Below are 24,332 nucleotides of genomic sequence, written 5' to 3'. Positions count from 1 at the left end.
CAGGCAAGCGCCACAGTGCAAGATCGATGATATGCCCACAAACTAAGGCAGGACCATAATGGTGGCAGGCAGCAAAAGATCTGAGAGATGACAGGAAGGCAGAGCACATGGGGCCTGGGGGAACCATCTAGATGGCGGAATAATGGAGCAGAGGGCACAGTCTATGAGGACTCCCAGGTTTCTGACTGGGGCTCCTGGATGAATGGTAATGCCATCCCTACCACCTCTCTGAAGTTCAACTTCATCTGGAAAAAGCAGGTGAGTATCATTACATTTCATGTGTCTCTCTTTCAAGCATGTTGTGGGATAACAGGTGAAGTGCTTTTAAGTTATAAGGAATTCTGTGTCTGTAAGGATGACAATCATCTGAATATGAAGTCTATCCTTCTTTTTACAGAATGAGAGAAATACAGATTCCAAAGTATCTAAAAAGGAGGAGGGGGGAAGGCCTGGAAAAGGAGAAAGTGGAAAGGAGGCTACACGGTGGACGGGATTCCTGAAGAGTTCTCAGGATGCCAGCCACCTTTTCCACCTCAGTTAAGGAGAATGAGGGGGCCAGGGAGTGCAAACTGCAGGCAGAGGGGAAGAGATGAAGCTTCTGAAAAGACCTAAACAACAGGAGCAGGAGCTGCTGGAGGAGGGGACTAGAGCAGGCAGGGAAATCTCATCCTCAGGTAACTCGGGTCCCCCTCCCTCTCTCCTTCCTTGCCTGCGAGTCTGGGCTCAGAGGGGGCTGTTATCTGGGGGCAGACACAGAGGAAAGGAAAGACCCCTTGGCTCCCTTCCCACCCCTTGGTTTGCCCCAGGCGGGCTGGTGCTTCAGTCTTTTCCCCTGAATGGAGTCCTGGGTCTGGTCAGAGAGGTCTGTGTCCTCCCCGGCCCGCCTCACCTCCGCAGGGGCAGACAGAGCGTGTGAGGCTGCTGCAATCCACTCCACAGGCTGGAGGTCGAAGGTCACCCCTTGCTGACCGAGTTGTCCCAACAGACAGGCTGCTGCACTCTGAGAGGAGCCAGAGGAGAAAGAGTGTCTGAACCTGCACAGCAGGCAGGACAGGCAGAGAGGATTTACGTCTCCGTCCGGCCCCACGGACAGCCTCAGAACCAGCTGCTACTGGGACAGTGACCCCCGTGCTCCCCGAAGGGCTGGATGGCAGGGTGAAAAGGGGAGGAAGAAGAAAGCTGAAAACTCACCACGAGAGAGACGATGTGTGAATGGGTAAAAAGAGTAGCAATCTCGTTGCCCAGCTTCTCCATTCTGGAAAAAGGAGATACATCAAAGGGTGCAGCCAGGGAAAAGGAGGCTGGCGAGTGGCCTCCCTCCCTGCTGGACGGCACTCTCCCCAGAGGCTGTACAACCCCCACCAAGACACAGAGTTGGTGGGAAGCTAGGTCTGCTCTTTGCAGAGAAGACTTCACTCTCTCTATCCCAATCCCTCCTAAAGATAGGCTGCAAGGTGCCATTCCCCCATATTTTATAACAGGGTGAGCTGTGGGGATGGAAGATTCCAGTGGAGAGACCCCCCCTTCGTGACTTACCCAGAAGGCAGATCTTGCAGCCGGAGGACAAGAAGGGAGAGGAGGTAGAGTGCTACTTCAGTAGACTCTTCCCAATCCATTACCTTTACCTACAAAGGAAACCCTAGATAGCAGAGCAACTTCTGATTGAGACAGCGGGGCCACCATGATATACCAGCCTGTGTTGCTGGCCTACCTTGCCCTGGACCAACATCAACAGTGACTCCAAGGCCAGGGGCTCGTGCCCTAGAAGATGGCACAGGCGCTCACTGACGTGGCAGCAGGAGTAAAGAACCTGAGGAAAGGGGAAGCAGTCTGTCAGTGAGGCTCAGCAGCCCCTGAGCTGAGAAGCAAGCTGGCCTCTCAACAGATCTAGCATCCACCGTGGAGGTAGTAGAGAAGTCCAGGCCACTTCCACCTCTTGCTATAGGACAGTGAGATCGGGCTACTTCTAGGCTCTGGAGGGGACTGGCTGACAGTGGGGTCATCTCAGTGGAATAGATTTAAAAGCAGAAAGGGACCCTCTGGGGTCTTTTGTCTTTCTCAGTGTCTTTCTTTCTCTCTCTCTCAGTCCTGGGGATTGAAAAGAAATCTGGGGCGCCTGGGTGGCTCAGTCGGTGAAGCGTCCGACTCTTGATTTCAGCTCAGGTCATGATCTCAGGGTCATGAGATCCAGCCCCGAGTCCCACACCCAGCGCGGAGCCTGCTGAAGATTCTCCCTCTCCCTCTGTCCCTTCCCCCCTAAAAAAAAAAAAGAAAAGAAAAGAAAAGAAATCTGAAGTCCCAAGGGTTTTGGACAGGCAGTACCTTGAGAAGGTGGAGGCACAGGATGGGATGCTGCAAGCCAGAGATAAGGGACGGCCTCAGTTGGTTGCTGTCTTCAGTGAGCTGATTCGCCAAATGCCGAGAGATCTGTAGGAACATACGTGAAGCCTCCATCCCATTCCCATGATTCCCATCCTATTCCTCTATCTCCAACGAATCAGGTTTCTCAATGCCTTGCTAGCCACTCTCCCTCAGATTCACCAGGAACCTCAGACCCCATCCCATCCCTAGTCCTCATGGCCAGTGGAGAACCAAAGGTCATGGCCTAGTTTAGCCCTAGTGTAGGCAGGTACAGAGGAAAGTGTTGCTGGCCAAAAGGGGGCAGGAAATCTAAATCCTGAGCCGTTGAGGAAGCATCACGGGTGGCTTCGGATCAGCCACCCTGCCACATGGGCAGTTTGTCACTGAGCTCTCTAACCAGCTGGCCAAGGGCTCTGGGATCTTGGTGACATCATGTTCTACAAGTGGCCCCGACCCAGGGTAGGAGCATCTGTTGCTGGAAGTACAGAGTAAGGAGAAGTATAAAGGCTTGTTTTTCTGCCTTTCTGAGAAACTGAGGCCAGCTTCCTCATCTCCAGCAACTCGGACGAGAGGAAGCAGACACTGCAGCTCGGACCTGCTCCTTGGCTTCCCAGCAGCTGGGCAGCCCCACTGGAGCAGTGCAGACGGCTGCCAACGCAGAGGACATGGCTCCAGGCAGATCCTCGCTCTGCTCCCGCAGAGGCTGGCTCACTTGGGGGGCTCCTATAGAGAAAGGGCAAAGAACGCAGGGTGTGGTCTGGTCGCTTCTCTCAGCTCCCGGTTCATTCTTTTAGCACATAGCACACAGTTAGTTACTGAGCGCTCACTAAATGCCAGGCATTATTCAAGACAATGGCAGTCGAGGCAGGGGTGGGGGGGGCGCAGAGCCAGAGTTGCTCTGGAGTCAAGAGAACCTCCGCGCCCTACTCTGGTTACCTGGGGGTGTGTGGAAAGGGAGCTGGGGAACTGTCAAGCCGTGGAGCAGCCCGTCCAGCACCGCCCGCTGAGTCGTCAGCAGGCTGGAGTAAAAGGCTTTGGAGACAGACCAGCTGTTCCCATCCATGGCTTCACACAGAACAGTAAAGCACTAAGGGAGACAAGGACGGGGTTGACATGAGGGCAGCAGAAAATTGACGGGGCTTAGGGTAAGGAGCAAGAATCCCCCAGAGAACCTAAGCAAAAGGGAGAAAACCCAGAGGGACCAGCGGTGCCATTAAAAGTGTTCCTTGCACAGAAAATGCATTATAATCACCCTCACGTTTTATTTTTCTTTTTTTTTAAATCTTTTTTTTTTTTTAAAGATTTTATTTATTTATTTGACAGAGAGAGACAGCGAGAGCAGGAACACAAGCAGGGGGAGTGGGAGAGGGAGAAGCAGGCTTCCCGCTGAGCAGGGAGCCCGATGTGGGACTCGATCCCAGGACCCTGGGATCATGACCTGAGCCGAAGACAGACGCTTAACGACTGAGCCACCCAGGCGCCCCACCCTCACGTTTTAAAGAATGGCAATTTTAGGTGTCAATCCTTCTATTCTCTCATCAGCTGCCTCCTAGATAATGTTCCTCAAAGTGTTATCTATGGACCATGAGTATGAGAATTCCTGGGGATTCCTGGGTCCCTCCCAACCCAGTCCTACTGGTTCAGAATTTCGGGAGGTGGGGTGTTTATTCCAAACTCCCTATGCAGTCGCTGCACAGTGACATATAGGATAAAGGCTGGCCAATAACATAAGTTGCTGATGGCCAAAATTTAGGTTAGGCATTGGAAAAGCTTCCTGACTCGAAAGGGTGAGGGATGTTAAAAATAGGCTCTCAGACTAGAAGAGTTTGAATGGACTGCTAGTTGGAAGCAGAAATGCAGTCCAGATCTGTGTCCCCCACTGCCAGTTTGAACAATGACTAGGCAATTGCTTACTTCCTTGCTGATGTTCCTAACTGTCTCCTCTGAGATCAGTCAGAACTCAGCTATCCTCTTGCTCAATCCTCCATTCTCCGGTCCCTCACCTCCACAGTCCAGGGATGAGAACCCACTAGTTTACTGGTCCACAGGACAAATAAGTTTGGGAAATACTAGCCCATCTGCAAGTCTCTTTAAAAAGGAATACTTCAACTTGTGGTTCCCTGAAATAGGCCACAGTGCTTAATGCCTCTAGATCTTTATATATGCTACTCCTTCTGCCTGGACTGTCCTCCCTACTTCCTGCCTCACCCATCTGGCAAACTTCTATGAGTTCTTCAAATCCTAGCAAAGATGATTTCCTTCAAGACTTCTTCTATGACTCTCCAAGTAGCATTAATCATATCTTCTTCAGTGGTGCTTCTGTATTTCATACAAGTTTTATGGAAGTTCTAATGTACTTCTCACGCTATTGTCCTTGATCATTTTTCATCTCCCCTACTAGACTATTTCTAGTCCCTTGAAGATGGGGACTTTCTCTTACTCATATGGCACATAGTCGGTAAATGTCTGTTGTATTACCTTGACCTAACCCTGTATAGTTATAAGAAAGGGGAAGGGAGAAACACGGGGAAATACGTCGAAGACAGAAATCTGGACAAGGGCGCAGATTACCATAAGGCTATCCCTCCGCAAGGTCTGCTCAGAGTCATCTGGTTGGGCCAGCAGTTTCCCCAACAGGTCCAGAAAGAGGTTGGCAGCCTCCTGAAACACCTGTAGGCTGGGGAAAAATAGCCCATCTCTCTAAAAGCCCACATGTGGTAAATGGGTCAGTTCTGGGCAGGTAGGAGAATCTCTGCAAAGGAACATCTCAGAATGCTCCCTCCCCTCTCCCCTACTAAACACACACACAGTCTTCTATACACACCCTCCTAGCCCCTTCTTTGCCATTTTCTCTAGGTTATTCCTATTGTGACCCTTCCATTTAGTGTATGGTGACCCTTAGAACCTGCAAGTCTTGGGGTGAACTTAGAGGGGTCTCAGGGTCCTTAGGAGGATTAGCTAGACCCTCAGTGGTCAGTCAGCTGATCCCTAACCTGTCGGCTTCTCCTTACTTAGCCTCTTCCTAACAGAGAGGGGAAGAAATGGGGGTAGAAATTGAAGCCAAAGTGGCCAACGGACCAAAGCTGGCTCTCATCCCACCTGTCACCTGTCTGGCTCCTCTCCAGATTGAAGGTACAGGCAAAGTAGGCCTGGATCACAGCCATCAGGTCCCGTGAGAAGGTCCCATACCAACATTGCTGCCAGGCAAGAGGACAGAGAATAAGGGCAATGGAGAGGATGGAGACGAAGAAGAGAAAAAGCATTAAAGAAAAAAAAAGAAAAAAAGGTGTCCAATATCCAGGCAGGTTGACCAAACAGGAAGGGGCAGAGGGAAGAGAGCGTCCGGACAGAAAGGGGAAATCTAGAGGTCACAAAGTGGCGGCCAGTGGGCAATAAGCAGCCTGAAAATGTGTCCTGTGTGGCCGGAATAGGATTTAGGAGTTTAGGAGGCTCTGTTTTTCAAAATAGCTTAAATTCTTCTCTAAACTCCTTAAAAACACTCAAGGTTAGTACTCATGAGCAGAATGCAGCTTTCAGCTGCCTGAGCTGAGGCCCCATTAAACGTTTCAGTATTCTGTCCTCTCAGCTCGGCCACAGCAGAACACAGTAGGGGGAGGGAGGGACTCAGCCTCAGACACACTGAGCCTCAATCCTAGCTCCTCCACTCATCGTCCCTGAGACCATTTACAAGTTAGTGCCTGTGTATAAGTTGGTGAATCTCTGAATTTCAGTACTCTGTTCTATAAAATCAGGGCAACGAAAGCCTAGGATTTAACATTCCAAAACACAGCGCTCTAAAGATTGGGAAACTGTGCATACAAATTTGGATTTCTAGCTTCTCTTAGAAAACTGGAAGATCTGGTAACACTGGGCCCATGTTCTTATGGGCAGCAGTGAGCTGGAACTGAGGGGATGTTACATTCAGCTTGGGCACAAGCTCTCCAGTTTATCGTACTCCCCACTACTCATATGATCACACAGACTCTACTTCCCCGCCTGACAGGATCTGTCTGGCCTCAGAGGGCAGCAGAGTTTGCAACTCATGATCTACTAACTAGACAGGAGGAAAGAAAAGAAAATGCGGGGGGCCGAATAGAAATCCAAGGTGAAGAAATTGAAGAAGAGGAAATTTGAAGAAGAGAGATCCAAGGTGAAGAAACTCCTATATGTCTTCCGAGGTTCCCAGGCTCCCTGCGTAGGGCTTACCTGCTGGATACTGTTGCATTCCTGGCTGTGTCTGAGCAGGCTGAGCAGGAGCCCGGGGAGCCCCGCCTCGCGGCAGAAGGAGTACAAGGGAATGGAGTCACTGCAGCTAGACAGAAGACTGCTCAGGACTCGGAGTGCCGGAAGGATACGGGATGCACCCTCCAGCATGCCTTTCAGGATCTGGGTGATGTGAGGGAAACACATAGTAATCGATATTATCAGAGGGAAAAGGAGGGTGACAAATACCAGTCCCCAAGGAGCTGGCAAAGCAGACCAAATGTTCTCACTCCTTTCTTTGGGACTCTAAAACCCAGGGAAGGAGAACAGAGAAAAAGGGAAAGAGAGCCAGGGAAGTGACCAAGGGAAAGGGGACCTCCCCTCAGTCTCTGTGGGACCCAGTGTCATTCCTATCTGCTCGCTCCCTTCCCCAGCCCTTCGCCTTAAACACACACACACAGGCACGCACGCATGCACACACACACATGCACATACTTCCAAAGATTAAAACAACAGACACAAAACAATGTCATTCAACTCCAAACAGATAAAACGAATTATCTAACTCTAGATCAAGACTTGACTAACTATGACCCACAGGCCAAATCCAGTCCGTCACTTATTTATATATAACCTGCAAGATAAGGGCACTATGATACTTTTAAAGGTTATTCTTTAAAAAGTTACTCTTCAAAAAAGAACAACATTTACATCAAGTGCTTTATAATATGTCATCCTCTGTTTCTAAATCTTTTCACTTATTTGTTCATTTACTCTTTACAATCACAGTGCACAGTAAACAACTATCCATTTTACAGATGAGAAGACTAAAGCCTCTACATAGGTTAGGTAAGGAGTCAATTACCACACAGCTGAAGGGTAGTTCAGCTGGAATTCCAACTCCGCAAGACTTACCCTGGAGGCAGAGCCTTTCGCCTGCCTCCCTACTGAAGTTACCACCCACTACAAGGACAGCATGGAAGGCCCAGAAGGGAGGTGCAAAGTGCCAAGACAATTCAATGGGGAAAGGAGAGTCTTGGACCAAGGGTGCTGGGACGACTCTATAGCCACATGCAAAAAGATGAACTTAGATCCCTACCTCACATTATATATAAAAAGTTAACTCAAAAAATGGGCCAGAGACCTAAATGCTACAGCTCCAACTAAAAAACTTTTAGAAAACACATAGGAGAAAATCTTCCAGACTTTGGGTCTGGAAAAGATTTCTTCCATATAACCCAAAAGCATAAACCACAAAAGAAAAAAAAATGGTAATTGGACATCATCAAAATTCAACACCTTTGTGCTTCAAAAAACACTCTTATGAAAATAAAAGAACAAACCATAGACTGAGAGAAAATATTTGCAAACCACATATCTGATAAAGGTCTCCTATCCAGAATATACAAAGGACTCTTAGAACTCAAGGGGACAAACAACCCAACTTAAAAATAAGCAAAAGAACTGAATAGATATTTCACCAAAGAAGATATACAAAGGGCTAATAAGCACATGAAAAGATGCTCCACATTAGTTATTAGCAAAATGCAAATTAAAATGACAGTAAGACACGATTTCACATTCACTAGAATGGGCTATGATTAAAACAGACAATACATGCTGGCAAGAATGTGGAGAAACGGAGACCCTCACACAGTGCTGATGGGAATGCAAAATGAGGCAGCCACTTTGGAAAACAGTTTATCAGCTTCTTAAAATGGTAAATATAAATTACCATGCAACCCAGCAATTCCTAGATATCCAAGGGAGAAAAAAGAAAACGTACGTCCACACAAAGACTTCCATGTGAATGTTCATGGAGACATTATTCATAAAAGCCAAAAAGTTGAAACAATTCAAATGTCCATCAGCTGGTGAATAAACAACACTAATTATGAATGCCAATTAAGCGAACTGTTATCCTTTAAAAAAGAATCTCGTTCTTCTCATTAGTATACCTGTATCAGAAGCTCTTATACACTTATTATATCTATATTTTTAATTTCATCAACAAATTTTTTTTATTTAAATTCAATTAGCCAACATATATTCATCATTAATTTCAGATGTGGTGTTCAGTAATTTATCAGTTGCGTATAACACCCAGTGCTGATCACATCATCATCAATAAAAATTATGTGGAAAAGTGCTTTCTCTCATTCCAGAAGTACTTAATAACATCCTCCATTTTTGCCTCTTGCTCTTCAATGCCCAAAACATTTACCATCCAAGTTTGCCAACCCCTGCTCTAAATGAATGCTTTTCCCTTCAAAAAGAGAAAATCCAGGCCTGTTTTGGGTTTTTTTTTTTTTTAAGATTTATTTACTTATGGGGGCGCCTGGGTGGCTCAGTCGGTTGGGCATCTGCCTTCGGCTCAGGTCATGATCCCAGGGTCCTGGGATCGAGCCCTGTATTGGGCTCCCTGCTCAGCAGGAAGCCTGCTTCTCCCTCTGCCTGCCCCCCCCCACTCATGTTCTCTCTCTCTTTCAAATAAATAAATAAAATCTTTATAAAAAAATATGTATTTATTTATTAGAGAGAAAGAGAGAGCGTGCATGCTCAGGAGGTGGAGGAGCAGAGGGAGAGGGAGAGAAGAAACTCAAGCAGACTCCCCACTGAGTGTGGAACCAGAGGCGGGACTGGGTCTCTCAACCCTGAGATCATGACCTGAGCCGAAATCAAGAGCCAGACACTTAACTGACTGAGCCATCCAGGCGCCCCCTTTATTTAAAGATTGATTTATTTAATTTAGAGAGCCGAGACCTGTTCTTTCTGTGTTACTAAAGGAGGCTAGCAAATCTTGAATTAAATAGATGAATTGAAAAAGAACTGAAAAGGGACAAACTTTCTTTTTCTCCTCAAGTTTTTTAACGCCTCATCTGTGATTACAATAGTCCAAAATCCCATTGCGTGTGCCCGTTACCTGCCCCCCGGCCTCATGCAGCTGGCCCTGGATGCGCTGGCAGAAGTCAGGATTGCACAGCAGAGTGAGAGGGGCCTTCAGTTGGATGGGCACAGGCTCAGCGGTCTCTAGCAGGTGCTGCCACTCATCGTCGCTGTCTGGCTCCTGAGGTATAGGGGAGTGAAAGAGGTCAGGAGCATGTCGGGTTTAAGGGTAGTAGCGTCCAACCTGGGGAATCATGGAGCAAACGCAAGAACCAGTGAATTCTTCAGCACAGATATATATGTTTCAACAACCAGTTTACAAAGGCAGAGTTGGCCATGCGTGAGGGGTCTTGAAAAGTCTCTCGGAGAATACTGGCACGTGTTCATAAAGAGATACCTACAATTAGGTCTACTGCAGCATGGTTTATAATAAAAAAAAAAATTGGAAGTGTCATAAAGCCAATCAGTAAGGGAATAATAAATCACGGCACATCCATCTTAGGAAATATTATGAAGTTATTAAAAAGACTATAGAACTGGGGATGCACCACCTATGCGGTATTCCCACCAAAACTGCATACATGAATCTCATCATGAGGAAGTATGAATTTGAGGAACATTCTACAAAATAACTGGCCTTTGTACCTCAAAACTGTCAGTCATGAAAAACAAAAAAAGACTAGGAACGATTCCAGATTAGAGGAGACTAATGAAGTATAACAACTAAACACAATGCCTAACACCAGATTGGAGCATGGGCTGGGAAAATTTTTTTTCCCCCTATAAAGAACATTATTGGACCAACTGGCAAACTTTGAATATGGATCGTCGATGAAGTAACGGAATCGTATCAGTATCAAATTTCTGACTTCCGTAACTGTACTAGAGTGGTGTAGGTTAATGGTCTTGTTCTTCAGCAATAGGCACTATTTAGGGATAAAGGGACAGATTGCATCTTACGCTACAACAACTCAAGAAAGAGGATTTACCCATATGCAGATATCTAGGGAGAGAGAATCAGAAAGCAAATGTGGCAGAATTTTAACAGTTGGTGGATCTGTGTGAAGGGTATACAGGAATTCTTTGTGGCATCCTCACAACTACTCTCTAAGTTTGAAACTATTTCAAAATAAAAAGTTAAAACCCCCCAAAAATGACATGTTCAGATGTAGAAGGATCTCCAAAACAGATCCTATGGTAAGTGAGGCACGATGTAAAACAGTACATGCAGTGTGAACTCAGTAACCAAAAACAGCCAAACTATAGATTTCTGCGTGTACATATACATATCTAAAAATTCAGCAAGTTTGGAAGAAGAAAGACAAACTAATAACAGCAGACACCACTGGGATTGGGGTAAGGCTCAAGAGGGACTTTCATTCTTACCCGTATGTTCCAATTTTTTTATAATTACCTGTTCAGATGCTATGCAATTAAAATCTACAAACTGATAATAAGAAATCAATTTTTAACATAAGGGGAGCTCATACTTGGGATAGCTGGGAATCAATGTTCTAGAAAAACATCTGCCCAGACCCAACATCCCATGGCAGGGTCAAGGCCAAGTGGAGCCTCTAGGGCTTACCTCATTTTCTAGGTCCACTGCATCAATGCTCCGCTGGCCCACCACCTCTGGCCTCAGCTCTGGGAGAACTTGTTCAGAATCCTGAGTGATCTGGTTTTCCCTGCCAGAGGAACAGGGAGTAGGAGGCTCCTACTGACCTGTGAGGTTCAGAGTTCATTAACATGTCCCTTGCTCTAGGTCCAAGATAAGAATGAAGAACAAGCCATACAGGATTGGATAGGGGAGAGCTTTCTTCTAGGATATGGCCAGGACAGGATGTTGACCACTCCACACGTATCCTTGACTGCCCTTCCACTTTGGATCTTACTGTCAAGTCTACCTTGGCAGTTTTCACCTGTAGCTCTCAACTCAAATAATCTTCCCTTTTGCATGGAAACAATTCTTTCCTTCTCAGTCAATGTGCAACTGAGGCATAGAGAAAGGAAAATTCCCACGATTCCTGATGAATTAGGAAAATAGCCAGAATCAGAATTCAAGAACCCAGGACTTGGACTCCCAGGGCCCTGTCCCCATGAGGCGGTGGCTAGTGACAGGCACCATGTTGTATTTGCTTTGGCAAAAGCCAAAGATCTGCAAGATACTTCACCCTATAAATTCCTGGCTACCCCCTCCTCACCGAGGTGCAGGGGGGGCCTCTCCAGCCCCCAACTCAGCCCAGCTGCTCTTCATTTCTGAGGCCAAGATTCCAGCCAAGAGGCCTGGTTCCTGAGGAGTGGCTCTTAGTCTAGGCAGAGGGGCTGTGCCAGAAGCCATCTTGCTGGTCCTATCCTCTTGCTCAAGGGCAGGTCCTGTGTTCTGGTGTTTCTGTGGGCAGTGGGCAGGAGACACTGAATCAAAACTATTTGGTTGCCTTAGGGCAGTATGAATCCTATTCATGGCCCTTCATCAACCTTCCTTCTCCAACCTCCCCAGTCGCTAACCTGGTCATGTCCCCTATCCCCTCTGTCCTACATACCTTCTGCTTGGCCTCCTCAGCCATGCGCTTACAGGCCTGTCTCAAGATGCGAGATCGATTGCCCTTGGGGGCCAGCTGATGCACCTGTTGGTCCTTTAGGACCTGAAGTTCTGGGGGTAGGCGACTGGTGAATGGAGTGCCCAAATCTGGGCCTCCTGGTTCAGTTATTACTGTAGGGAAGGAAGAGGGAGAATGCGTGATCATGCTACAGCTGCGCCACCATCTCCACTTGGCCAGAGACAACGACAGTGTCCTCAGGCTTCTGTGGAAGGAGACCATCTTGACAACGTGACAAAGAGGGAGTAGGGTGGCAAGGGAAGTGGCAAAGGTTAGGCAAAGGGCGAGGAAGAAAGTTCGAGCTGGTAAGGTAAAGCAGATGCGCTGTATCCAGACACTGGGGAAGGGGGTAGATTGGGAAGAGCCCAGGGAAGTGCGAAAGCCCTGGGGACCATAAGCACTCACTGGTGACACGGCCAGCTATAAAGGGGTGATGTAAGAGGTCTGGCCAGGACAGACGCTGCCTGGGGTCCTTGGTGAGCAGTCCCTGCAGGAAGCTCTGTGGAGAGAAAAAAATACCCCATGGGTCTTCGCTTTCCTACAGACTCTCTTTAACTCACCAGCAGAAGCAGGAAACCAAGACTCCTGAGCCCATTCCTTCAGCAAACTAGATGGTCTTAACCACATCCTCTCTAATCCTATCCTCAGGCCTCGTTTCCCTGGCTCCAGGAACAGACTTTACTCCCTCCCCTCCTGGAGAGCTCCACATCCTGTCCAGAGACATTCTGTCACCTTCACAATCATCTTCAGAAAGCAAACATTCAAAGGGGTCCAAATGGCTCACTGTGCCTTCCCTCTGATTGCGGGTTTGTTTGCAGCTTGGTAGGAACAGATGCACACTCACACACAAGTCATTGCACAAAGACAGGTTTGGGAGCACGCAAAAACAGAAATCTTTCAGCAAGTCTTCAGATGGTAGTGGGAAAGGGAAACTGCCTCTGAAAAGGGTACATCTGTTATGAGGTATCCTTGGGAAAATCCTCAGTTGGGCCTAAAATAGGAATAGAAGGTACTGGTAGATGATGACCACTGTTCTAAAACAAAGTGCCATCTGTGGCTCTTGCTGAATGAAGATGCCTGCATGTCTGCTCTAAGGGAGAATGGAATATCCTATGCCTATCACCCACTCAAGTTTCTTTTGTTTAGATTCTTTTTGATAATTACTGAGCTTTCCCAACTAAATAGGTTGGGGAGAAACTTGTCCCTTTTCATCTTAGAGCAAGGGAAAGTTATAATGAGACTGCACTCTGGGAAAAGGTTGCATTTAAATTCCATTGGGGGTCCAAATTTTGCCCTAGATAAGAAATAAAAAGGGTCAACTCTTTTTCCTCCCTCCCTCCAACCCTCCCTCCCCCACTGAGACTTAGGTGCAATCAATAGGCACCACCTCTGTCACCTGTCCCTAATCGCTGAGCTGGCCCCACTTGCTCTGGCCATTGGAGTGTCTTAAGATTCTTTCTTTCAGGAAGACTGAAAAGTTCTGTGGGCAAATCTAGATATCATCTGGACCTTGCATCTGATAGGAAATAAGTGGAATAGAGTGTGTGTAAAAGGACAGCATCTGTCCCTGGTGGCTTGAAATTACCTTTTCGTTGTGATAAAGAATAACCTGCCCCAAGGAAGGGCTGCTAGTCCCAGGTTTGGCGGACCTTAGAACAGCCGCCCAGAACCAGCCCCTGCAGTAGAAAAGCAAGGCAGCTGGGCCCAACTCCTGCATTCATTCAGTAACAGCAAAATCTTGCCCCAGATTTTGGAAAAGGGAACAGGGGCAGAGAAAGACAGGTTTCAGATGCAAAGTAATCTCCCTTTCTATGTTCATTACCTTGAAGCAAGGACTAATGGTGGTCGGCCAGCGCACAGGGTCCTTGAGAATGAGGCTGACCAGCTGAAAGATGCTCGTAGTGTAGAAGGGAGGGGTGCCTACAGCCAGCTCATACAGTATGCAGCCCACAGACCAGAGGTCTGCGGTGTGGTCGTATGGACGCTCTTCCACCAGCTCTGGAGACATATAGAGTGGTGTGCCTTTGATGGACGTCAGCACCATCGTGTTGGTGCTCATCGCCCGGGCAAATCTGCAGGAGATGATGGAATGGAAATGGGAAGAGAGACCGTAATCAATACAAACTAGGCCTGGTGACTACTACCTATCATTGTGTGAGCTATCCCAAACCCACACAGAGAGCACCTTCCTAAAGACCCAACAGGAATCCCAGTCTCCAGCTCGGCTTCTAAAATGAGGCCTAGGTAAGTCAAGCATATGGTCTGAGACTCCCTGCAGAACGAGAAGCAGAGACGGAAGGTCAGTCTCCTCACCCAAAGTCACAGAGCTTGATGCCACCACCCTTAGCAAGAAGGATGTTCTGAGGTTTCATGTCTCGGTGGAGGATGCGGTGGGAATGCAGATAGTACAGAGCGGACACCAACTGGGCAGCAATGGCTTGAACCTAGGGGTCAAACGGGTGGGAGAAAGAAAGGAGAGGTCAGAGGAAGGAGCCCACTGACAAGCCCAAAGATACTTCCCGAAATTACCGATGTGATCTCTTCTTTTTCTTTTTTCCAGAGCTTCCCATGACATCTTCCTTAGTTCTTGCCCCCCCATTCATTCATTCTTTCATTTGGTCATTCATTCATTGAAGAAAAATGACCATGGATGAGCAAATCATCCCATGCCTCTCAGATGCGTCATTTATAAGCTGATGATAAGAATACCACCTCCCTTATAGGGTTACTGCAAGGATGAAGTAAGTTACAGCATGCCATGCTCAGAACGGTGCCTGGCACTTAGTAAACCTTCAATATACATTAGCTGTTATTAAGTAAGACAAAGTCCTCTTTCTCAAGAGAAGTGGCCAAACGAATAAGATACACAAAATGAGCAAGATGATAACTTACAAATAATAATGCTCAGAAGGAGATGGCATGCTGCAACAGGAAATCCTGGGGGGGGGGGGGCTCTACTTGCTAGGGTACAGAGAAATCTCTAGAACAAGTGTAGCTGCAGAATGTGTTTGACCAAATCCCACTGCTAACCACTAGATCTTGGTGGTGAATCCTGCCTTAACCACAACCCTTATCCCTTCCTGCCCCCTCTGGTACCACACACTAAAGGTGCCTAGTGACAGCAGCAGCATTAGTAATTGGGCGCCTGGGTGGCTCAGCCAGTTAAGCATCTGCCTTCGGCTCAGGTCATGATCCCGGGGTCCTGGATTGAGGCCTGCATTGGGCTCCCTGCTCAGTGGGGAGCCTGCTTCTCCCTCTCTCTCTGCCTGCCACTCCCCCTGCTCATGCTCTCTCTGTCAAATGAATAAATAAAATCTTTAAAAATAATAATAATAGCTAACTATGTTGAATACTGCGTGTCAGGCACCCTTTTAAACACTTTACATGAATTAATTCACTAATCTTCACAACAGCCTTATGCGACAGACATTATAATTACATCCATTTCTAAATCAGGAAGCTGAGCACCAAGAGGTTAAAGTAACTTGCCCCCGAAGATCCAGCTAGAAAGTGACAGGGTCAACCTTTGTACTCCAAGATTTTGGCTCCAGTGTTCACATACTTTCCTGTCACACCACATTGTCTCCACATACACCCAGACTTTTGTATTTTCCTTGGGAGTTTTCAAAATGGTGACTCTCAGTGCCCTCAGCTTTCCCTACCAGTCCTTAAACTGAAAAGAGGTCAGGGGAGGGGAGAAGTTTGAGCCAGGAAACATACCTGGTCTTCGGGAAGTTTTCCGTCATCTTCCAAGATCTGAAAGAGCTCTCCCTCAGCATAGTCTGTCACCACCACCACCTGCAGGGAGAGGTCAATGGTCCTGATGGCTCCAGATTTATGCATTCTGAGATCGGGAAATTTCCGGGACCCTTCTTCTTGGGGAAGTGTGACCCAAACCCGAAGTGCACCTCTTTGTCAGTTTCAAAGCTGTCAAGCATATGCACAATGTTGGGATGCCGCAGACCCCGCATGATTTCAATCTCTCGTTGCAGATTCCTCAGCTCCTTCTCTGAGCGTCCCAATTTTGGAATGAACTTCAGGGCCACCACCTGTCAGTGGTAAGATGAAGAAGAGTCAAGGCCTAACTACACTATTGAAACATTCACCTCAGAGCTCCAGAACTCAGGCTTTAGATTGTTGGAGCAAATTCTCCTACTCCCCTTTCCCACAGTACCCTGGCCTTATCCAGGCCTCCCCCACCCTTGCCCTAGGAGAAAACAACCTCTGCCAGACAGATCCCTTTGGTGGATTCTGGGAGAGGTGTTCTGATCTGGGTTAACAAACTCTGGGTAAAGATTTAAGAGATTCAGGGGAAAGAGAAGGAAGAAAAAAAAATGAAGAATTGAGTTCAGGTGGTTTATCTCTTCCAGCATGGTATAATAGAGGAGAATAACAATAAATATAAAATTTATTTATTGTTTACTAGGTGCCAGACACTGTACTCGTATAGTAATTCAGCGTGAATCACATTTAATCCTCAAACCCCAACAATCAGATACTGTTCATAATTATCCTCATTCTAGAAATGAGGAAACAGACATTGAGAGGTTAAGTAACTTGTCCATAGTTCGAAGGCTACAAAATGGTGGACCTAGGATCTGAACCCAAGTAATCCAATATTAGGGCTCATACTCCGTAAGAGGAATGAGGGAGTCAGTGCCTCAGGAATACAGGTCGGTATTCTGGTCCCATTTTCCACCGTAGTTGGAGGTACAGAATCCCACCCAAGAGATACCCCTCTTTGTTCACCACCTGAGCACTGTATTTTCTTCGACCTTTGTACACCCTCCCAAAAGAGCCTTCTCCAATCATCTCCAACACGTGGTACTTCTCCATGACAGAGGTTTCAGGATCCCTCAGAAGGAAGGAGGTAGAGATGGTGGTGAAGGGCTACAGCTCCAGGGACAGTTCCATACATCTAGGAGGCCTGGTTCGGGCATGGAAGGAAGGTTAATGTTAGCCACCTTGCCTTTTCCTTTTTCATAATCCAGGCGTCAAAAACATCGTAGGGCGAAGTGGATGGAAAAATGAGATCTTGGAGCAAAGAGAGCGCCTCCTGCCGTTCTCCCTCCTTTTCAGCCACCTCCTGTCCCCCAACCCAACCTCGTTCCCACCGGACCCCGTGTCCCCCTTCCCCCTCCACGCAGCCCCGTCCACCCGCCCCCCGCTCCCTCTCTTTCTCCCTCTCCTTCTACCCAGACTCGCCCCTCGGCCCCGCCCCCTTCACCCAGCCTCGCCCCCCCACCCCGCCCCCCTCCGGCCAGCCTTGCCCACCCGACCCCGCCCCCTCCATCAGCCTCGCCCACCCGACCCCGCCCCTTCCAGCCTCTCCCAAGTTCCTGCCACCGCCAACCTCCTCAGCACCGCCTCCCACGCCCCCTGCCCGCGCGCTTCGCAGACCGGAGCCCCTCTCTCACCCCCAGCCTAGGAGTTTCAAGCTCCTTAGGCTGAGGGACGTCCGCCCTGGCCTTCAGCCCCGTCACTTCCGGCTGCCTGCAGACTTTGCCTGACTTATAATTCTTCTCCACCCCCACTGCCTGTCTCTTTAGACTCCCATTGTTACCAGCTGTACTCGTTGGAACTGGTCAGAGAGGTTCAGAGGACGAAGGCGTTCAGAGGTGTTGGGAGAGACGGCGGACCGCCCATAGGCACTTCCTAGGGCACTTCCGAACCGTCTCTTGGGCATCAGGACCCACTAAGGACCTGGAGTCTACGGTTGCCTAGAAACGGCCGCTAGCCTCCCTGCCTCCCTCCCTCCTTTAACTTGCCGCCCCTGGCTTACCCGAGAGTATTTCCGGTTCCGGCTGTGGGCCGGAGAAGACATGGCGGCGACTGCGTCGGCGGCTGCAGGGGAGGAGGACTGGTAACTTTGGGGGCATGGGCTTTGGCTGGCCGCCTGGATCCGATCCGGGGGACTAGCAGTGGCCGCGGACGGTCCTACGGCGGGCTTGTGGGGCGGAGCGAGGGATAAGGGATAACAGAGACGCTGACATGTCTTCCTAAGAGACCTTCTGTACTGGGGAGCAGGAGGGTGGAGGGGCACCGATCTGGTGGGAGAGGAGAGCGGATCTGCGCCGGCCAGGCCAGCTCGGGCTGCGCCCTATCTGGCTTGATCCCCTCTTCTTCGGCCTCACTCGTCCCATTCTCCTGAAGTGGATTTGTTCAGGGTCCCGGAGGATGCCTGCACCTCCCTTTTACCTCCCGGAACCGATGTCCTCCAGCCCCCCGACCCCCTTTCCCCTTGGATCAGCCTATTTCTGCCGAGGCTTTCCTCAGCCGTCTGTCCCCGACAGCACTAATGAGGACTGTTGTCTGAATAAAGCTTTACACCTCACAAAAAGCTCTCCTAGTCCTTCTCTGAAGCATTCTCAACAAGAGACCAAAACCTGGAAGGACTCTGGGATTGGAAATAGGATAAATGTGGGTTCACTCCACATTTTATTAGCGTGTGATGCTGACCAGGCCACCCAGGTTCTGTGAGTCAGTGTCCTCAGATGTAAAAAAGTGGGTGTGGCATCTACCTCATAGAATAGTTGATAGGATCAGGGTGGATTTGTAACATAAAAGCCTCCTTTTTGTAACTGAGGTGTGGGCCCCTGAGGGGCCTAGATGAGGCCTGAAGAGGTAAATCGATTTGCTAAAAAGGTACATAGTTATGACTAGGAATCCAGGTTGTCTGACTCCATGAATCTTAGTTTTTAGTTCTAGGACATTATACAATCCCCCTGCCCCCCCCCCTTTTTTTTGTCACCACCTTACCATCATCCCATTCCATACCTCACATCCAGGGCCCAAGTCCCAGCTAGGGTGGGTGAAGTATTGAAGGGCCTCTTGATGGAGGTTACACTTCAGTGTTTTGTTGGTTCAGAGAGGCCAGCCAGTGTTGGCCTTTTTGAGACCACCTGGGCTCATCGTTTTCACCTTGTTCAGCGGAACTTTTAAGATTCTGAGGAGACACTTTGAGCCATGGAGAGGGCAGTAGTGATCGCACAGCTAGCTTGTGCTCTGAGACTCCCACACTTATGTCAACCAAAACTACTCCACAGTTATCTGTTCTATATTTTGAGGTGTCTAAGACTTAAAAAGAAAATTTGAAAACCAGTAATATATGGGTCATGCTAGGGCAACCCTGCTCTTGAAGAAAGAACAATATAAGAAAGGAAAGCAAGCGTGCATCTTTACATGCATTACCTGGGTAGAGCTATGGACTCGAGCCTATCATTAACTTTCGGTGTCATTACAACGGCTATTTCTATAATTAAACATGTATGTCCTCTCATTTACATCAAGACCACCAGATCCTGACCTAAACAGGTTGATCTAAATCAACCAGATAACAAGGGTCAAAAATACATTGAATACTAACTATATCCTTCCTTCTTTCCTTTTAAGGGAGAAGGTTATATACAAATAGGAGAAAAGAGAACATAGACTAGCTACTATGGCCAAGATATTATTAGGTACTTTCATAAACAACTTTTTATCCTCGCAACAACCCTGGAGAGTAGGTGGTATTATCTATATATGGTAGACAGTGTGACTCAAGCTTACAGAGATACTTACTCAGATCATGTAGCTGGTAAGTGATTGGTACCTATTACTCCCAAGCTGATGGCTCTTCTGCTACATCACGGCCTTTAATACCACCTCGATCTCTTTTTCTGTTCAGTTGGTATCTCCTTTGAGTAGGCTTAGGGCAACTGATATTGGCAGTATGTGTAGACGCTGGGATCCATGTGAACAGTGGTGTAGGGAAAGCCAGGAGTGGTATTGGTAACCTTGATGTGAACCAGTGGACATCTTATTTCTGGGTCAGAGATGGCCAACCAGCAGCGCGATGCAACTTAAAACAGGGAGTCAGGAAACCTGGCTCTGGTTCTAGTTCTGCCTTTGTTAAACTTTGATATTTGAGCTAGTCATTTCACCTTCCTGGGAATCCATTTCCTCATCTGTTGACAGAAATGGTCCCTTAAACTCTGATTCCCATGCTTCCTACCTGGCCACTTGACAACTTAAGAAAACATATTTCCCCCATTTCTGTGGAGGTTAGCAAGAGCACGCACTCAGGCAGATTGCCAGTTTTCTATAAAGCCAGCCTTCATGGGCTCTAGCAGGCTTTAACGGGGAGAGCTATAATGGTGAGTCAGTCTCCTCCTGTCTCCCTAGGGTACTTCCCTCTGAAGTCGAGGTGCTAGAATCTATCTATCTGGATGAACTACAGGTGGTTAAAGGAAACGGCAGGTACGTATTTGACTAGAGGTGGGCAGGAGTGCCCTTAGTAATGAGAGAATTCCATGCAGAATCCACGAACCTTGATTCAGAGAAAATGTTCTCATGGAGACAAAGACGACTTCTTTAATCGCCCCCAAAAGAAGGAGCCCGGTGCTCACTTCCTCTACCTGCTTTACTGTTTCACCCCCATCTTCCCCGGTCCTCAAACTCCTGCTCAATCACATGCCCGGTCCCCACTTCATCCACCTGCAGATCTTCACCGTGGGAGATCTCCATCACCCTGCACCCTGCCACTGCAGAAGACCAGGATTCACAGTATGTGTGCTTCACTCTGGTGCTTCAGGTCCCAGCACAGGTGAGGCCCCTGCTTCACGGCAGCAAAGGGAGGAAGGGGAGAGGCCCTGGGGTGGAGTGCTTTAGCAGTAATGTTATTTCCTCCCACTAGTACCCCAATGAGGTGCCACAGATCTCTATCCGTAACCCGCGAGGACTCTCAGATGAACAGATCCACAAGTAAGTCGGGCCGGTCAGAGCAGGGAAAACGGGATACAGCTCAGTCTGGTGAGAGGAGGGGGCACGCCTAACGTTTGCTTTGCCCTTTTCCAGGATTTCACAGGCGCTGAGCCACGTGGCCAACGCTGGGCTGGGTACTGCCATGCTCTATGAACTCATCGAGGTAAGAGGTGTGCTAGCTCGGGAAACTGCGAGAGCCGTTTCTCTCAAGGGAGGTAGTGGGCCCAGAATCTTAAATATATCTGGAGTCATACATTCAGTTAGTCCTTGTTTAGGTGAGGCCTAAATCCAGAAAGAAGATTTTCTTCTGTTTCCAAGAACTGCCCCCCGCAAAAGACAGTTCTATAGCTTCCCCAAGTGGCCTATGCCAGTATCTTGAAAACGGCTTTTCCTGTTTAACTTGGATTTTTCTTGATTCCGTTTCAGTGCATTCTCTTGGCACTGGCAACCAAAAGTAGCCAGAGGTAGGGACCTTGCCTAGAGGGTCTCGCCACGGGTTACATTTGAGGGCTAGCCTGCCTTTGGAGCGGACGGAAAACGGCCTGGTTCTTTCACTCAGAGCTTCTACCCTAATGAAGTTAACAACCCACAGGGACCACCCTGAGCTACAAGTTCACATACACAGAAAACTTCTGTTGCTTGAGATTAAAAACACACAATTAAGTACAGTCTTGTTTTCGTCAACTTTAAGTTTCGGAAGAAAAATGTCCAGAGAAGAATGAAGGTGGGCGGCCTGGAGTCAGAGGGTGGGCTTAGAGCGCTGTAGCGCTCCTGAGGCCAGCCTCCACCATGCAGCATTGAGCTTTGTGGAATTCCAGAGTATTAGCTATTCAAACAGCAGTGCGCACGAGTTAGTTCATAGCCCAACTCGATGCCTTTGAGTTCTCCGTCGTTGGGGCTGTCCATGCCTTGACTTTTTCTTTTTCTTTTTTTTTTTTTAAAGATTTTATTTATTTATTTGACAGAGAGACAGCGAGAGCAGGAACACAAGCAGGGGGAGTGGGAGAGGGAGAAGCAGGCTTCCCGCGGAGCAGGGAGCCCGATGTGGGACTCGATCCCAGGACCCTGGGATCATGACCTGAGCCGAAGGCAGACGCTTAACGACTGAGCCACCCAGGCGCCCATGCCTTGACTTTTTCTGAAAGCTGCCTCCAAGAACAGCCTTTTGGGGGGAGTGATAATCAGAGGGGGTGAACCAAGGAAAGCATCCCAGAAGATAGGAGCGTCAACAGGATATTTTATTCTCCCCGGGTATATCATTTTCATGCCTGAGATGTATTAAAGGTGACAGAATGCGTGGAGAAACAGTGAAATCGGATTTTGCAGCTGGGTGGATGGGGCAGGAGGGGCAGGGACGTGGAGGATTGATTCCAGGCAGAGGGAGTCTCATCAAGACAGAGAGGCGGGAACACAAAGTACCACACCGGCTTGGTAGGAGACGGTCCCGCGGTCACTCCTGGGAATAAGTGACGGGCTTTGTGCACAGTTCTTGCCCCTGCCTCCCTGTTTGAACAGTGTCTTCTCTCCTCTCAGAAAGGGAAGGAAATCCTCACAGACAACAACATCCCCCATGGCCAGTGCGTCATCTGCCTCTATGGTTTCCAGGTGGGGTTCTCTCTTGGGACCTGGGGTCAGCCCGGGACGGGCAGCAGAGGGCTCACGAGAGCTTTGGCGCCATGCCCTGTGTCTGTCGTCCCTTCAGGAGAAGGAGGCCTTTACCAAAACCCCGTGTTACCACTACTTCCACTGCCACTGCCTCGCTCGGTACATCGAGCACATGGAGCGTGAGCTGCAGGCTCGAGGCCAGGAGCAGGAGCGGCCGCACGCCGCAACCAAGCAGGTCAGCGCGCCCACCCGGCCCTGCACCCACCCGGCCCCCTGCCTCACACCCTTTTCTGTCCCCCCGCTCCAGTGGCTGCTCACCTTTTTAGGGTCACAGATACGTTTTTGTTTAACGAAAGCTCACCTCCGTCCAGAAAACAGGGCCTTCTTAGATCCATATGTACACACTGCATGCAGTTTCAGAGTCCCCGGACCTCTGTCTGGAGAGGCAGGCCCTGCGCTGTCCTGCTTGCCTGCTGAACGGTGTGCCCCTGCCCTGGGTCCCCGCGCTGTGCGGATTAGGCCGGCTGACGGGGTTGGGCCGCTGGCGAGCACCCTGCGCTAGAAAGCAGGGCTGTGAGTTCTCTTTTATTTTTAGAAGGCAGTCGGTGTGCAGTGTCCGGTGTGCAGAGAGCCCCTCGTGTATGATCTTGCCTCACTGAAAGCAGCCCCCGAACCCCAACAGCCCATGGTAAGGGGACTCCCTTCTCATCTGAGCCAGGAATAATGGCATTCTCTGAGGAGGGAGGGATGGCATCTTGTCTGCCTCGAATGGGATCTCTGGAATTGGGCTGGACCTCCCTGGGACCTCTCTGCAGAACTGCAGCCCCCACTAGGCGAAGGCTCTGGGAGCCCAAATCTGAGGGACACACCCAAGCACCTCATGCAGATCTCCTGGGGCAGTCCTGAAAGCAGGGGTTCGAGTCTACTTCTTCTGTCTACTCTGCTCCCTTCTCTCCAGGAGCTATACCAGCCCAACGCAGAGAGCTTGCGCCAACAAGAAGAGCGCAAGCGGCTCTACCAGAGGCAGCAGGAGCGGGGGGGCATCATTGACCTCGAGGCTGAGCGGAACCGGTACTTCATCAGCCTCCAGCAGGTGAGGGAAGGCTTTCTCACTCCTCCCAGACCGCCACCTACCTTCCCACCAGTGCCCCGCTGCCATGGCCCTAGGGTGAGCTTTGTTCTACCCTTGAGGTTATAGGCTGATGGTGGTCAGCCCCTGTAGTGAGCGAGAGGCCTGTAGTTCCCCGCTTTGGGGAACTACATCTCCCTCACTGCGTCTGCGCACTTCTTTCCAGCCTCCTGCCCATGTGGAGCCTGAGTCGGCTATAGAGGCCTCCAGAGGATCCCAGCCACCCAGTGCCCTTGCCACAGAACTGTCCACCTCATCAGCTGCCCAACCCAACCTGTCAGCTCCTCTGCCCGTGGCCTCCCAGTACATGTGTGAGAAGATTGCAGGGGCTGGGCCAAATCAGCAAAGGTTGGGCGAGACCCAGAAAGCTATGCTAGACCCCCCCCGGGCCAGTCGAGGCCCCTGGAAACAGCCTGAACGGAGGCACCTAAAGGGAGGGGAGTGCCATGCCCACAGAGGTTCCAGTGACACCCAGGAACTGCCACCTCCTGAGGGGCCCCTCAAGGAGCCCATGGACCTAAAGCCAGAACCCTGTAGCCAAGGGGTTGAAGGTCCTCCCCAAGAGAAGGGCCCTGGCAATTGGCAGGGTCCCCCACCCCGCAGGACTCGGGACTGTGCTCGCTGGGAGCGCTCCAAGGGTCGGACACCAGGTTCCTCCTACCCCCGCCTGCCTCGGGGTCGGGGAGCCTATCGTCCTGGTACTCGAAGGGAGCCCCTGAGCCTGGAGTCTGAGGATGGTTCCTAGCAGTACTGTGGGGGGCAGGGACTTGGGGGGGGCAGGGGGGCAATAAAGAGATTTGGCCTTG

The 24,332-nt window shown here is 49.3% G+C and overlaps 2 protein-coding genes across 7 annotated transcripts in view; one reads left to right on the top strand and one right to left on the bottom strand.

The window, feature by feature from the left end:
• The window catches only part of STK36 (serine/threonine kinase 36), a 26,074-nt gene extending 8,329 nt beyond the window's left edge, over positions 1-17,745 (bottom strand). The window contains exons 1-21 of one of the 4 annotated variants that reach the window (XM_036083059.2): positions 17,611-17,745; positions 16,800-16,974; positions 15,956-16,096; positions 15,768-15,845; positions 14,361-14,491; positions 13,870-14,119; positions 12,453-12,546; positions 11,991-12,160; positions 11,652-11,839; positions 11,036-11,135; positions 9,488-9,631; positions 6,568-6,747; positions 5,461-5,558; positions 4,933-5,038; positions 3,298-3,448; positions 2,957-3,084; positions 2,323-2,427; positions 1,712-1,810; positions 1,537-1,625; positions 1,192-1,255; positions 890-1,000 (exon numbers count right to left, since the gene is read on the bottom strand). In XM_036083059.2, coding sequence (XP_035938952.1) covers positions 890-1,000; positions 1,192-1,255; positions 1,537-1,625; positions 1,712-1,810; positions 2,323-2,427; positions 2,957-3,084; positions 3,298-3,448; positions 4,933-5,038; positions 5,461-5,558; positions 6,568-6,747; positions 9,488-9,631; positions 11,036-11,135; positions 11,652-11,839; positions 11,991-12,160; positions 12,453-12,546; positions 13,870-14,119; positions 14,361-14,491; positions 15,768-15,845; positions 15,956-16,096; positions 16,800-16,883 — 2,511 coding nt within the window. In that variant the 5' untranslated portion in view covers positions 16,884-16,974; positions 17,611-17,745. The other 3 variants (XM_036083058.2, XM_036083060.2, XM_036083062.2) reach the window with 3 other exon arrangements.
• RNF25 (ring finger protein 25) lies at positions 17,746-24,332 on the top strand. Of its 3 annotated transcripts, none has more exons than XM_036083077.2 (10): positions 17,746-17,910; positions 20,214-20,288; positions 20,532-20,634; positions 20,725-20,792; positions 20,886-20,955; positions 22,326-22,397; positions 22,495-22,632; positions 22,996-23,085; positions 23,356-23,490; positions 23,693-24,332. In XM_036083077.2, the coding sequence occupies exons 1-10, from the start codon at positions 17,870-17,872 to the stop codon at positions 24,269-24,271; spliced, it is 1,371 nt and encodes a 456-aa protein (XP_035938970.2). In that variant the 5' UTR covers positions 17,746-17,869; the 3' UTR covers positions 24,272-24,332. The 3 variants fall into 3 exon arrangements, with proteins under 3 accessions (XP_035938970.2, XP_035938969.2, XP_035938971.2); XM_036083076.2 differs by having other exon boundaries at positions 22,993-23,085; XM_036083078.2 differs by lacking the exon at positions 22,326-22,397 and having other exon boundaries at positions 22,993-23,085.

The sequence above is a fragment of the Halichoerus grypus genome, chromosome 4, assembly GCF_964656455.1.
Source record: "Halichoerus grypus chromosome 4, mHalGry1.hap1.1, whole genome shotgun sequence".
NCBI classification, from domain to species: Eukaryota; Metazoa; Chordata; class Mammalia; order Carnivora; family Phocidae; genus Halichoerus; species Halichoerus grypus.
The sequence above is the reverse complement of the archived record's forward strand: the minus strand, read 5'-3'. Positions and strand labels throughout refer to the sequence as shown.